The sequence below is a fragment of the Petromyzon marinus genome, chromosome 11 (genome assembly GCF_048934315.1).
Source record: "Petromyzon marinus isolate PM22_M1 ecotype Great Lakes invasive population chromosome 11, UKy_Petmar_22M1.pri1.0, whole genome shotgun sequence".
Lineage (NCBI taxonomy): Eukaryota > Metazoa > Chordata > Hyperoartia > Petromyzontiformes > Petromyzontidae > Petromyzon > Petromyzon marinus.
Window position 1 is genome coordinate 2892817 of NC_133677.1, and position 14645 is coordinate 2907461.

Sequence of the window (14645 nt, forward strand, 5' to 3'; positions counted from 1 at the left end):
ACCTACCGGCATCGAGTATTGTGGTGAAGTATGGTCAAAGAACCAGCTACAACCCGCACGGCGTGGGGGAAGCCCTCATCCAGCAATGAACCGTATACTGGAGGAATCCGATGAGCTATGAAGCTCCTTTTGACAGATGTCCAGTAGGGACACGGGGTCATAACTTTATAACGACAACACGCAATACAAAACACCATAGGAGTGCAAAGTATAGGAAAGGTAAACAACTCACGTAAAAAAATATACAAATCAAACTAAACAATGTTTTATCTTCTTCTTTGGTTCTTTCGGTAAAGTCACGTAGAATGAGAATAAAATAATAAAATAACACAATAAAATTCTCACGACGTTTCGGCCACAATGCAAGCGGCCGTCTTGTGGCCGAAACGTCGTGAGAATTTTATTGTGTTATTTCATTATTTTATTCTCATTCTACGTGACTTTACCGAAATAACCAAAGAAGATGAATCCTTGCAGTCACGAAAGCTTTAAATCGATTTTTTTTTATCTTACCAGGCAAAGCCCACTGAGCTATTATGAGCTTACTTTTCAGAAGCGACCTGGCCACAAGTGACAGCTTCGCAAAGTGGCTCATCACTTGGAAATTTATAAGCATCAAAATAATCTAAATAATCGAAATGCCACGTTTCTAAATGTGTAGGTAAAAAAACCCCGGAGTGCGTACAGATGTATCACGACACAACGACAACGTGCCCTGTTGCTGGAGTGGGACATTGCGGCGAGCGGCTTAGAGCAAGTGTTGCTTCGCCAATCTTCAGAGGGGGGGAGGAGCCACTTTGGCCGATAAGACATCATCGGGGTGTGAGGCCAGCCACACATTTGAAGCCATTGCGGGTTTGACATCAGCGCGATGATGATGATGGGGGTGTTGTCACGTACTGTCTATTGTGGGGGGCCTCACTAAAGGCCACCAGGGGCAGCCCCTGGCCCACGGGGCCTTGCAACGAACAACACCAAGCTCGATAAATTAATACTGGTAGGAACCTCCTGGTTACACCAGCCCACAGGGGATTATTGTGTCCGTACTTTCGTCGTGCATCCAAAAATGGGAGGGGTGGGCCTGGGTGGGGTGGGGAGGGTGGGGAGGGGATGGGTGGGGAGGGGCTGGGTGGGGAGGGTGGGGAGGGGCTGGGTGAGGAGGGTGGGGCTGTGTGGGGGGTGGGAGGGGAGGGGCTGGGTGGGGAGGGGCTGATCACCCCGTGGTGCCCTTATAAAACTCAACGTTTAACCTACTCACGCCGGCTTGTGCCCGCCCTCACAGTCGGGCATATTTGCGGAATACACCACGTGGTGCCGCCGCTGACCCTGGCCATTGACCGAGCAACCCAACGTTCCTACCAGCTCCCTCCGCAGGAATGTGTTGCAGACACAAGCTTATCTCTCAACACGGGTCACTGAAACCGATGCTGTTATGTTTTCGAATGTAGCAGAATGGGGCCTGCCTCTGCTGATGAGATACATTAGGTCGAGAGCAGGACAGAGTTTGGCCGTTTAAACAAGCGCAGTTTTGAAACAGTGGTCTGGAAAGCCCATAAGGCTGATGGACGTGGGTGGTTTGTATTTATGAATGTGATGAGATTAACGTTTGTTTATTAGTATGTACTAATGCCCTGACTTTCGTGGGGGATGCATTCCTGAAAGGTGTGACGACGAATATCGCAAACAATGTAAAATCAAAGCGACTTACAGGGGGCAGGTGGTGGTGGTGGTGGACGCAAAGGCTGAGAGGCGACGGATAACGAGAACGGACGGACGATGCTGTCGGCGATGTAAGTGTGGGGATTGAGGCGACGCAAATCAGGTAGCGGTGTTAATAAAGTGACGACGTATTTTAAAAACTACGTAAAAAAAATCGGGAAATCGGGGTATGACTGTTTATACGTATCGCATCGTTAGTCTGCGTATTTTGTTCGAGTCCACAAAAAAAATTCCCATTTTGCATATTCTAAACCCAGAACTTCCTCGCGATATCATTGCCAGCGGCTCGCAACGCAAGCCCGGTTAATCCGGCCGTCAACAAAGCGACAAATGTGGCCGGAGTAAGGCAGGTGGGTGCCCGGGACTCCCGTCTCACCGCGCCTCGATAATGCGCTGCCCGCCCGTGACACTTTAAACCGCAAATCCGATCCGATTGGGAGCGCAACGACGCCTCGGCTCAACACCCCCCCCCCCCCCCCCCCGGTGGCCCCCGCCAGCTCCGCGTGTCGGGTGGCGCCGTGCCAGCGTCCGTCGGGCTCAATGTTGAACGCGCCCCCCTCCCAGTCCCGCCTGACCACCACCACCAACACCACGGCGGCGTTGTTGTTATGATTGTGAAATTTCGGTCACAGTTGCTATGATCACTGTTACATAGCTTTTTGTGGCTTTATTTTGGTGATTTTGAAAACTTTTTTTGGTTTGGCCATGTTTGTTTGTTGTAGTACGGAGTTAGACTGATGGCTTTAATATAAGTTGTCTTGTGGTTGTTGTTGTTTGACTTGCATCCCACTGGGATTTTTGCACACAGCGTTGGTGTACGGTGCTTTTTCTGGAAGATTTTTGCTGTTTTTTCCTGGATTTTTCTGTTTGTGCATAGTCACTTTAAGATGTTTTCTTGTTCATGTTTTTGTTTGTTGCGGTTGCACCCGATTCAAGAGCCGAATGGCTCACAGGGCTATACCAAATAAATGAAACTGAAACTGACCGCGAAACGTTTTCCACGTGGTGGAGACTTACGGATGTCACTCGCACGTAGAGCGAACCCGTCTCTGAGTCGACTTAGCACATCCTGCGGTTTGTTTGGAGTTTGTTTGGCATTCAAAGGGAGACACGCGGTCAGTAAGCATCATCTGAGCATGCAAAGAGCCTCTTGAGACATCGGACAAGTCATCATCAGCCTTTGTCTATCCTCCGCTGGATGAAGGCCTCCCCACGCCGTCGCCATCCTTCATGGCCCAGTGCTGCTACTATCCCTCCATCTCCTTGCTGCACATGAACTCATCACATGGCTTCACCTCCACAGTGGTCATCCTCTTGGACGTGTTGATGCGCTGCGGTGGCGAGATGTTAACTACCTCGCCTGGTGTACAGGAGGTCGTGGGTTCGATCCCGACCCTGACGGTGCCTGTATATTTGGAGTTTGCGTGTCTCTCCCTCTCTCACCATCATCATCACGGTGGCTATGAGATGTTAACTACCTCGCCTGGTGTACAGGAGGTCGTGGGTTCGATCCTGACCCTGACGGTGCCTGTATATTTGGAGTTTGCGTGTGTCTCTTCCGTGGTCACCTGGATTTTTATCCAGGTCTTCCGGTTTTTCCCTCCACATTTAGAAACATGCGTTTAGAGTATTTGGCTGTTAAAGCTACACGTGATAATCCACTTTGTTGAGCTATCATTTGTGGCCAGGTCACTTAAAAAAGAGCTGCGTAGCTCAGTGGGCCTTACCTGGTAAAATAAAATAAAAAAATATAAAAAATAGTTTCGAGTCCCAAACCCATTTACTTGTGACAATTGTCAAAATTGTATCTCTGGTTTGTGTTTTGTTCTCTGGTCCATCTCTCTCCGCGGGTTTTTGCAACATAAAAAAAATCCACTTCTGTCACCGCAAATAAACGTGAACGAAGTCAACTGTTGACACACCAATGTAACTGGATATTTACAGGGGAGGAGGGCGGCGGGAGGAATACAATTAAAAACAAGGTCTCATGATGTGCACACATGTATTGCGTATGTCTATATTGTGCCGGTTTTTTCATGAACTGTAATCAATAGAAGCATCAGGTTCCGTTCTGTATGTACACACACAGGCCGTGTGATGCAAGGGGATTCGCGATGGCAATCACGAAGCGTGACTAGGAGGAGACTGCATGGTGGATTCACGCGTCAATCGGAGCTTCTGGATGGGTCCAGGGTAACTCTACGGTAGTGCGACACGGTTGCGAGATGTTAACTACCTCGCTTGGTATACAGGAGGCTCATGGGTTCCATCCCGACTCTGACGCCTGTATATTTGGAATTTGCATATTTTCCCCGTTTTTCCCTCCACATTTAAAACCAGCATGCGTTTAGAGTATTTGGCTGCTATAAATATCCACATGATGACAAGCCACTTCGTTGAGCTATCAATTGTGACCAGGTCGCTTCTGAAACAGAGCTATATAGCTCAGTGGGCCTTACCTGGTAATATAAAAAAAAAATTGATAGCTTTGTGTTTTTTTTAAGACTGCTGACCAGGGCCGGTGCTTTTAGGGGTGCTGGCGTAGGCCTTCTGCATCACCAAAATGTCCCCTCTGGCCTAACCCAAGTTCGCTCTCCTTAGCGGTGAATCTCGCCCTCGTGGTGGCCCACCACACATCGGCTTTTCCGGCCCTCTCCATCCGAGAGGAGCTACACGCAGTCGAGCCCTGCCCAAGGCTGGCACGGCCCGGTTTTATTCATTCGGGTTTTAATCGGTTTTGATATAAAACCGGAGCACCTGGATCCTGCCCAAATCCGGTTTTATTCGGTTTTATTAAAGTTAAGTCGGGATTTCAGTCGCACGCACCTATTAGCGGCGTTCGGGCCAGGGCCCGGGCTCAGCCGCCGTGCGCGTGAGTCACGCGCACGCCGGCATGGCCACGTCGACCGCCGCTGCGTCTGAGCGAAACCTCTCGACGGTGGGATTTATCCATTCCAAGTTGAGGAACAGCCTGGCGCCCAGCACAGTCGAGAAGCTCGTCTTCGTCAAGTCGAACCTCAACGCGTTCCACGACTACCCGACGCCCGACGACGGCGACGACGACATCGAGTCCAGCGGCGAGGGCGACGACGACGAAGACGAGGAGCAAGATTGAAGTGTGCACGAGACGCCGATAATAAAACCAGGTTTCAATCGGCAAAATCGGGTTTAATTCCATTAAAACCAATATCCCGATTTGTCGGGCAAAAAAAATCGGGTTTTTCCCACCCTTGACCCCACCAGCCACCGACGCAATGTCTGCCTGCAGGTAGCAGAGCGGCTTGCGCCAGTCTCCATACCACTCCCTCAAAAACTCAACACTCGCTTCGCCTACCCCACGGTTCACCGTTCCTCTTCACTGCCGCGATTAAGGAGTACGCAAAGTATCAGCTACTGTCAAAGGTAAGCGAGGGTTATTTGAGGCGATGGCGAGACGTGGGATGTAGATGGGGGAGGGGGTACAGCAGTGTTGGAGAACAGCACAGAGGGGAGTGGCTCAGAGTGGCTCGGCTCTTTTGGCTTGAGCCTCACGGGTTTCGACCAAAAACAATTGTAAACATTAACCCGGTGGCATAACGCAGCGGGAGATGCGTAACGCACATTGGAAGAGTGCGGGCACATTAGGTGTACAAGCCAGCTATCAATCCACTGCTGGACGAGGGCCTTCCCAGACCGCGCGGATTGTGGTGGTTGTTTGACCATACTTCACTATTGCTGGCCAGCGCGTGTTGGCGAATGCGGGGAGAATACGACATTGGGAGTACGCATTGGATTTTATTTACTGCACCAGCCCTCTGCTGACAAGGGCGGCAAGCCTCTGGAAACCCATGATTGCGCCTTGCACTCACAACAAGAACCACACATTCCCACTATTAGGCAACGACTCACAATACTTATTTAATGACCAGTAATCGGAATAAACTTTAAAACATGTACATCTGATCAGGCCCCATGGTGTTGAGTGATGTCTCCAACCCTTATTAACTCCATCCAATCTGCTCTCTACGCTCCTCATGTGCTATGAAGAGAAGCCATTGCTTAACACGGTGTAGATTAAAGGTAGACTTAAAACGTTCGTGACCGCTGGAATTCATATTCGTGGTTCTTTCGGTAAAGTCACGTACACAGAAAACACCTGATGAAGGCCGCTTGTGTTGCGATCGAAACGTCGTGGGCGGTTTTTTTGCTTTTAATTCAGATTTTTATTTTCTATCGACGTGACTTTACCGAAAGAACCAAGAAAATGAATACGGCGCAGATTATTTACTTTATATTTTAAAGCGGCAATGTCTTTGACGGCTGTGTTGTGTTTTGTTTTTTTGTTAACTGTGCTTGCGCAACCCAGCCAATGAAGCAACATCACCAAACGATGAATATTGGCCGCAAAGTGGTTGCCCATTGCAAAGGCTATCCAAGTTCAGCTGTGCAGAGCTTCCGAGGTGGAGCACGTTTCCAGCGATTCAGTCATCGGCTCAAAAAACTGTTAGATTACAAGAGTGACGAGTGGCACAAGAGTGAGTCAATCCACTGGGTGGAAGACCTCCCGATCCCTTGATGTCATGGGAACTTTTTGACCATACTTCACCAAGCTCAGATATTACTCACCGCCGATTCTTGTTTGATGCAGTCAGTCAGGATCCTTGATTTAACCGCGTGATGAAACAAACCCCCCACTCAGGCGTTACCTATTTTGCGAGCGCTACCTGGGTTGAATGCGACTGTCGACTTTAAGGCCGATGGAACGAATGTGGCGTGACAAATGGGGTCCGAGCGTGCGAGACGGACTACACAAACGAGGCAGGGGACGAACACAACGGAGCGACTCGTAATCACAGCCCCTGAATCGTGACAATGCTGCGTTAAATCACACGAAGGGGGCCCACCATCACTCGAGGCTTGGTCACTAGGGGGAGGCATCAATTGTTAAAAATGTTCACTCGGTGCAACGTCTGTTGACGGATACAGCGGTGTTCATGGGGGTGCTAAGCAGCACCTTAGAAACAACAACCGCCGTGAAATCAGGAGAAACACGTGCCACTCGGCCAGACGTGGCGGGGGGGGGGGGGCGGCTGGGGGCGGTGTTCATCAGTGGTCAGAGTTCTACTTGGTGTTGGATTACCCCAGCGGGGGACCCGAGTCTTCGGACCCGCCCCCCCGAGAGCGTTGCACAGCATCAAGTGACCCTTTGTGTGAAGGACAGTCGTAGCGAGCGATCATATCTCATCTGCGACGCGTCCTATACTGCCATTTTACATTTGTATTGCTAAACATCGGGGCATCAGATAACATGTAAAGAGCGAGGCGCCTTGTGTTTTCGGCCTTGTTTTATAAATGTCTCACTGAAGTGGATGAAAAGAATGTGGTCGAACGGGAGCTGGTGCACAAACAACACAAGATGCGTCCCTCTTAGTTGCCTCTTGCAGGTGAGTTTTAGAAGAGTAGCGTTGCCCCCAAATACAGAACACGGTTCGTTCTGGAGGACCAGGATTGGAACCATATTGAACCAGGAGGGGCCCACATATCCCAGAGCACGTCTTGAAACGCGTGTGCAGTGCTAACAATACGCCGCTTCTGTCTGTCACGCAAGTCTAGAATGCGACTTAGGGAAATGTTAAATGTCTGGGTTTCCACACACCCCTGCATTAGTTCTATTTGCAATGGGAATGCTGGTGGCTATATACTCGCCAATAACCGAATGGGTTAATCTGGACGAGAGTTTGCGGTGTCATTTTTTAGAGTTTATACCTCGCGGTGAAAAATCGATTTTTTTTTTTTTACATTTTAAAAAAGTAACCGTGCAAATGTTGCATCGTGGCACTCGTTTCAAGTGGCGAGAGCTCACCTCGCCCCATCGCCACACGGAGTGGCGGAAATTTGCAATCGAATGCCCGTGTTGTGATGGGGGCACGATTAAAGCCACCTTGATTCGACGTTGCGCAAACGTAGCCTTTGGTATTTTCTTCGATGGCTTTTCTCGTCATTTTACAGATTCGAATGTGCTTCGGCTGCACTACACTACTACAAAAACGGCAACCAGTAAGCGAAGGGATAATTTCAGTAAGGACGTCCTTCAACACTCGTTCCTCCTTCGACAACCTATTTTACCCTTCATCATATCTACACCACACATCTTTCCCAATGAATATAACAAAGACATAGATCCCCCGTATAGCCTTAACAGACTGTTGGGGCAAGTTCTGGAAGCGAGCAACTATGAAGACCGGTAACGGGACACGAGTGATTGAGTGGCCAGAACCACGCCCGTCCGCCTTTGTCTCCCCAGTGGCGATGTTAACACACCGCACCAGGTACTCATTTGAGGCCGAGTCGACCTAGGAGAGGCCCAGAACCGGTTCAGATAATCGTCAAACTAAACAGGAAGTATCTCATCTGACACCGTGGACGTCGAAGCGCGGTGGGGGTGGGGGGGTCCCCCCAAAGCGCGGGGCCCGGGGCTATCGCCGTGCACCTTAGGGACGGCTCCGCGCCGCGGGGTTTTGCGCTCTCGTTTAAAAGCTGCGCACACGGACCGCTGCCAAAACACGTCGCTGTGCAGGTAAGGTTCCTTGTGGGTGTGGGAATCGAACTGTCAAACCCCGTGCTCCGGTGGTTCTCGGGGTTTGGAGGAAGCACGGGTGGAGGAGGCGCGAGACGGGAGGTGGCTACGCGCCGTTAAAAGGTGCCCAGGGACAGCCCGGCAGTGCCAGGCAAAAACAACATAAAAAAGATAATCTGGGGGGCTAAAAAAAACACACCAACCGCACACAATGACTGGACCATTTTTTTACAGTGAAGGAAAATAAACCGGTTGGGCTGGATAGCAACTGATTTGCCAATAATAATTATACGTAAAAATCAGGTCATTAGGAACATCAAAAGACATTAGAAGTTTATTTAAATGATAACCCACTTCAAGGAGGTAATTTATTTCTTTGAAAATGTCTATTCAAAAACCATTCGAGTGAGCCAGCTTTGCCTTAGATCGTGCAGACAGAGGCTTGGGCGTGGTGGCTCGCATAGCGTGCATTTACACCCCGCGATCAGAGTTGGTTTCCCGGACACGGCGAACATCAGTGACCAGTGATAACAGAACAGGCTCTGTAACCCCCCATCCCTCTTCGTGCCGTCCCTCTCTCCCCCCACGTTTACAACTCCGTATGAACTCGCATGGTCGAGTTTGGCCACATTTGAAATGCAAAGCTGAATTGTTTGTTCTTCCCCCGCACCTCCGATGACCACGGGTGGCTACGTGCGGTGCGAAAGAAGTTAAATAAAACACGTACATTGGCGCATGCCAAAAGCAATCGCTACAATCACACCTGAGACGTTGCCACATCCATGGAAAAGTCTCAAATCTCGATAATAATGACGTGTCACTAGTGCCACGGTAGACCTTTTGACGGTGTAGAAAGATTCAACTGCCGTACAATGTTTATACTGCCAGGCGTGTGTGTGGTTTAATTGTCTATTAATAGTTCCGCTATTTTCATCAAAAGCATGTCATGTAGCTGCTGCCCCAAAGTACCTGCAATACACCAAGTTTCGTCTCTCGACAACTCTATTCTGCCATCTCCGTCCTCATTTAAATCGACTCTGTGATGAAAATCACTCAAGTTAACAACGCAATGCCCGATGCACAAATACGAAGGAAACATCGCAGCGATGCACTCCGCTGCTCACGAAGCGGTTATCTGGGCTTGACCACCTGAATGTGAGATTGTAGTTGATGCTCCGCATCTCCATCAGCCATACGAAAGATGAAGTTACTTTGATGGGGAGTCCCCACCCAATTGCCCTGCAGGCCCTCATTGAGGCAGAGCTGGAGCCAGCAGGCATCATCATTAATCTTAAATAATACATCACACCGTTATCGACACCCTATACATCATAGAAGGAAAAACAATCCAGGGACATGTTTTATTGTATAGAGTTTGAATTCAATACAATTCAACCATTACGCTGTTAAGTGATGACAACAGCAACAAAGAGTATGGACAACACTGGTATCCCACAATCCCCTGGGAGAATTTTGTCTGATGTGTAATAAACCAATATGACAATGCCTATATTTCCACTTGTTGCAGAGGTTAAGGGTCCACTCGCAATGGCCATCCTGGTTTATATTGTGGGTGCGTTTACCATGAAACAAATACACGCCGTCGTGTGGTTCGCGGTGAGCGTGAAACAATCCTGTGATGTAATTCGAAAACGGAGTAGATGCATTGCGTGCCGGCGTCACGGTCCAAAGTGAAACAAATTACTCGAAAATTACTTAAATTGGATAAACCCACAGTGACATTGCCAACCCCCACCATCGACAGACCACTATTCCGTGAATCGCAGCGTCTTCGGTGATAGCGTTTTCCTCTTAGAATAGCGAAAATTATCAAACGTGCGTACACTCATTACTATAATGACTATCGTCTACTTATTTAACAAGAATGGCAGCGCACCAATACAAGACTCGCCATTCGCCACTAAGGGACACTGGCGTCACCAAACGGCAGCCCGCCCTGTGCCAGGCCAGGTGCACTTTGAGGCCACGTGAATCGTCCCGAAGGAAGCCTCTCCGAGGGTCAGAGGTCACGGGACAGACCCAGGGTTAACCAAGCATGGGCTGGGATTTTTTTTGTTTAACTGACCGAGACACACAAAGCCGTGCCAGTCGCAGCTGCCACCCGTCGCTACCGACCGCTCTCTCACCTGAGGGCCAAGCGCGAGGTTGCACGACGTTCAGAAAGTAGTTGGTCATGTTGAAGAGCGGCTCGATGCTGCCGGGTTGATAGCTGGCGTCCACCGTGAGCGGGCTGCTGGTGATGGACGGGTAGGCGGGGTAGCTCGAGGAGTTGCCCGAGATCGCCTGGGCAGACATCGCGGGCGCGAGCGCGCACAGAGCGGCCAGGCAAAGCCAAGCCAGCGTGGCATGGCGGAGCTGCCGCATGGCCGAGCTGCGGACCGAGGGATCTGTTCCCCAGAGGGTAAAAACAAAACAACAACGTCGTTTTTTTTTTTCTCTCTCTCTTTCTCTGAAAGCGATCCACCTGCCGGCTCCCTCGTTCTGTACCCGCGACAACTAAAGCCGTGTTCGATTTCCGAAAACAAAAAGCAACGAACGAAATTTTGATTTAAAGCTTTCGTGACTGCAGGGATTCGTATTCTTGGTTCTTTCGGTAAAGTCACCACGTAGAAGGGAAACAATAAAATGTTGTTTTATGTTTTGATTATTTTATTGTTTCCCTTCTACGTGACTTTACCGAAAGAGCCAACAATACCAACGAACGAACTTTAATTTCCCGGGTGTTCAACTTGAATGGAAAATTGCTCACCTGACGATACACCGCAAGACTGCGACGTTTGTCCGGTGTACACCCGCCTATTGTCACTTTTCGGCAGCGGAAAATCAAGTTACAATTCACCGTCGCAATCACGACGAGTAGGCTGAATGGGTGTCAGCCCAGGCGTTTGCGTTGACGGGTCGAGTCAACTCTGTGCAACCTGCAGCCAAGCCCGATGTGAGCGCGCGCGACTTATTCTCGTCTCCTAATCCGCGAACCCTTAAAAGCTCCTTTCAGCCCACTGAGTCAAGCGCGCAGGAAATTACATCGCTTTGTCTGCTGTGGGCGGTGGGAGGTGGAGGGGGGGCGTTGTTACGCACCACCTGCACAGCTCTACTCCCTATTAGTCCCACACTGTGAGACTAACACAGCCTCACACTGTGAGACTAACACAGCCCCCCACACTGTGAGACTAACACAGCCCCCCACACTGTGAGACTAACACAGCCTCACACTGTGAGACTAACACAGCTCCACACTGAAAGATTAACACAGCCCCCCACACTGTGAGACTAACACAGCTCCACACAGTGAGACTAACACAGCCTCACACTGTGAGACTAACACAGCCCCCACACTGTGAGACTAACACAGCCTCACACTGTGAGCCTAACAGAGCTCCACACTGTGAGACTAACACAGCTCCACACTGTGAGACTAACACAGCCCCCCACACTGTGATAGTAACACAGACCCCCCACACTGTGAGAGTAACACAGCCTCACACTGTGAGACTAACACAGCCCCACACTGTGAGACTAACACAGCCTCACACTGTGAGACTAACACAGCCCCACACTGTGAGTCTAACACAGCCTCACACTGTGAGACTAACACAGCCCCGCACACACTGTGAGACTAACACAGTCTCACACTGTGAGACTAACACAGCCCCGCACTGTGAGACTAACAAAGCCTCACACTGAGAGACTACCACAGCTCCACACTGTGAGACTAACACAGCCTCGCACTGTGAGACTAACACGGCCCCCCACACTGTGAGACTAACACAGCCCCCCACACTGTGAGACTAACACAGCCTCACACTGTGAGGATAACACAGCCCCTACAGTGTGAGACTAACACAGCCTCACACTGTGAGACTAACACAGCCTCACACTGTGAGACTAACACAGCCTCACACTGTGAGACTAACACAGCCTCACACTGTGAGACTAACACAGCCCCCCACACTGTGAGACTAACACAGCTCCACACTGTGAGACCAACACAGCCCCTCATAATGTGAGACTAACACAGCACCTCATAATGTGAGACTAACACAGCCTCACACTGTGAGACTAACACAGCTCCACATTGTGAGACTAACACAGCCTCACACTATGAGACTAACACAGCCTCACACGTGAAACTAACACAGCCCCTCATACTGTGAGACTAACACAGCCCCCCACACTGTGAGACTAACATAACCCCACACTGTGAGACTAACACAGCCCCTCACACTGTGAGACTAACACAGCCTCACACTGTGAGACTAACACAGCCCCCCACACTGTGAGACTAACACAGCCCCCCACACTGTGAGACTAACACAGCCCCACACTGTGAGACTAACACAGCCTCACACTGTGAGACTAACACAGCTCCACACTCTGAGACTAACACAGCCCCACACTGTGAGACTAACACAGCCCCTCACACTGTGAGACTAACACAGCCTTACACTGTGAGGCTAACACAGCCCCCTACACTGTGAGACTAACACAGCTCCACACTGTGAGACTAACACAGCCCCCCACACTGTGAGACTAACACAGCCTCACACTGTAAGACCTACACAGCTCCACACTGTGAGACTAACACAGCCCCCACACTGTGAGACTAACACAGCCTCACACTGTGAGACTAACACAGCCCCCACACTGTGAGACTAACACAGCCTCACACTGTGAGCCTAACAGAGCCCCACACTGTGAGACTAACACAGCTCCACACTGTGAGACTAACACAGCCCCCCACACTGTGATAGTAACACAGACCCCCCACACTGTGAGAGTAACACAGCCTCACACTGTGAGACTAACACGGCCCCACACTGTGAGACTAACACAGCCTCACACTGTGAGACTAACACAGCCCCACACTGTGAGACTAACACAGCCTCACACTGTGAGACTAACACAGCCCCGCACACACTGTGAGACTAACACAGTCTCACACTGTGAGACTAACACAGCCCCGCACTGTGAGACTAACAGAGCCTCACACTGAGAGACTAACACAGCTCCACACTGTGAGACTAACACAGCCTCGCACTGTGAGACTAACACAGCCCCCCACACTGTGAGACTAACACAGCCCCCCACACTGTGAGACTAACACAGCCTCACACTGTGAGGATAACACAGCCCCTACAGTGTGAGACTAACACAGCCTCACACTGTGAGACTAACACAGCCTCACACTGTGAGCCTAACACTGCCTCACACTGTGAGACTAACACAGCCTCACACTGTGAGACTAACACAGCCTCACACTGTGAGACTAACACAGCCCCCCACACTGTGAGACTAACACAGCCTCACACTGTGAGACTAACACAGCCCCCCACACTGTGAGACTAACACAGCTCCACACTGTGAGACCAACACAGCCCCTCATAATGTGAGACTAACACAGCACCTCATAATGTGAGACTAACACAGCCTCACACTGTGAGACTAACACAGCTCCACATTGTGAGACTAACACAGCCTCACACTGTGAGACTAACACAGCCTCACACGTGAGACTAACACAGCCCCTCATACTGTGAGACTAACACAGCCCCCCACACTGTGAGACTAACATAACCCCACACTGTGAGACTAACACAGCCCCTCACACTGTGAGACTAACACAGTCTCACACTGTGAGACTAACACAGCCCCCCACACTGTGAGACTAACACAGCCCCCCACACTGTGAGACTAACACAGCCCCCCACACTGTGAGACTAACACAGCCCCCCACACTGTGAGACTAACACAGCCCCCCACACTGTGAGACTAACACAGCCCCCCACACTGTGAGACTAACACAGCCCCCCACACTGAGCCAGCCGGCAGGGTGGTAGCACCTGGAGCGCCCGATGATGATGGGTGTGGGCCAATCCTGTAGCGCGACCTTGTGTTATGCATGTACGTTGAATTTCATAATAAAGGTTTTTGGGTTAGATCGCGTTATTTATAAATGTGTCGTAACCCTCCACCACTACTTTAGCCCAGATTCTGGCGAATTGCCCGATGATACTGGATGTAATTACCAGCGAAACGTCGTATTCAAACTGTAAATGTTGTGGATTCACTCTTCAACACATTGGTGGGCTAAAGTAGTGAACTAATTGTCTTTTGTCAACGTGACACTTTTTTGCTGATTGGCCGTGTCGGGTGGTGGAGGGTTACGACACATTTATACATAACGCGATCTAACCTAAAAACATTTATTATGAATAATATTGGTCGCGAAAGCCTACGCGTTAAACTACGTTGAATTTCTTTCGAACCGTACGTATCCAACCGTGCTAATCGCAGGTGAGGGCTAGACACAATTCATCTTAAGCCAACTTTTTCTTTTTTTAAAGACGCA

The 14645-nt window shown here is 50.0% G+C and overlaps 1 protein-coding gene across 3 annotated transcripts in view; it reads right to left on the bottom strand.

Moving 5' to 3' along the window:
- LOC116941351 (prominin-1-A-like) overlaps positions 1–11313 on the bottom strand; it is a 45366-nt gene extending 34053 nt beyond the window's left edge. For 2 of the 3 annotated variants that reach the window (XM_032952379.2, XM_032952378.2), the window contains exons 1-2: positions 11046–11313; positions 10423–10683 (exon numbers count right to left, since the gene is read on the bottom strand). In XM_032952379.2, the coding sequence (XP_032808270.2) occupies positions 10423–10660 (238 nt within the window). In that variant the 5' untranslated portion in view covers positions 10661–10683; positions 11046–11313. The remainder of the gene's footprint in view (positions 1–10422; positions 10684–11045) is intronic. The other variant, XM_032952380.2, reaches the window with a different exon arrangement.
- Positions 11314–14645: the final 3332 nt, after the last annotated feature.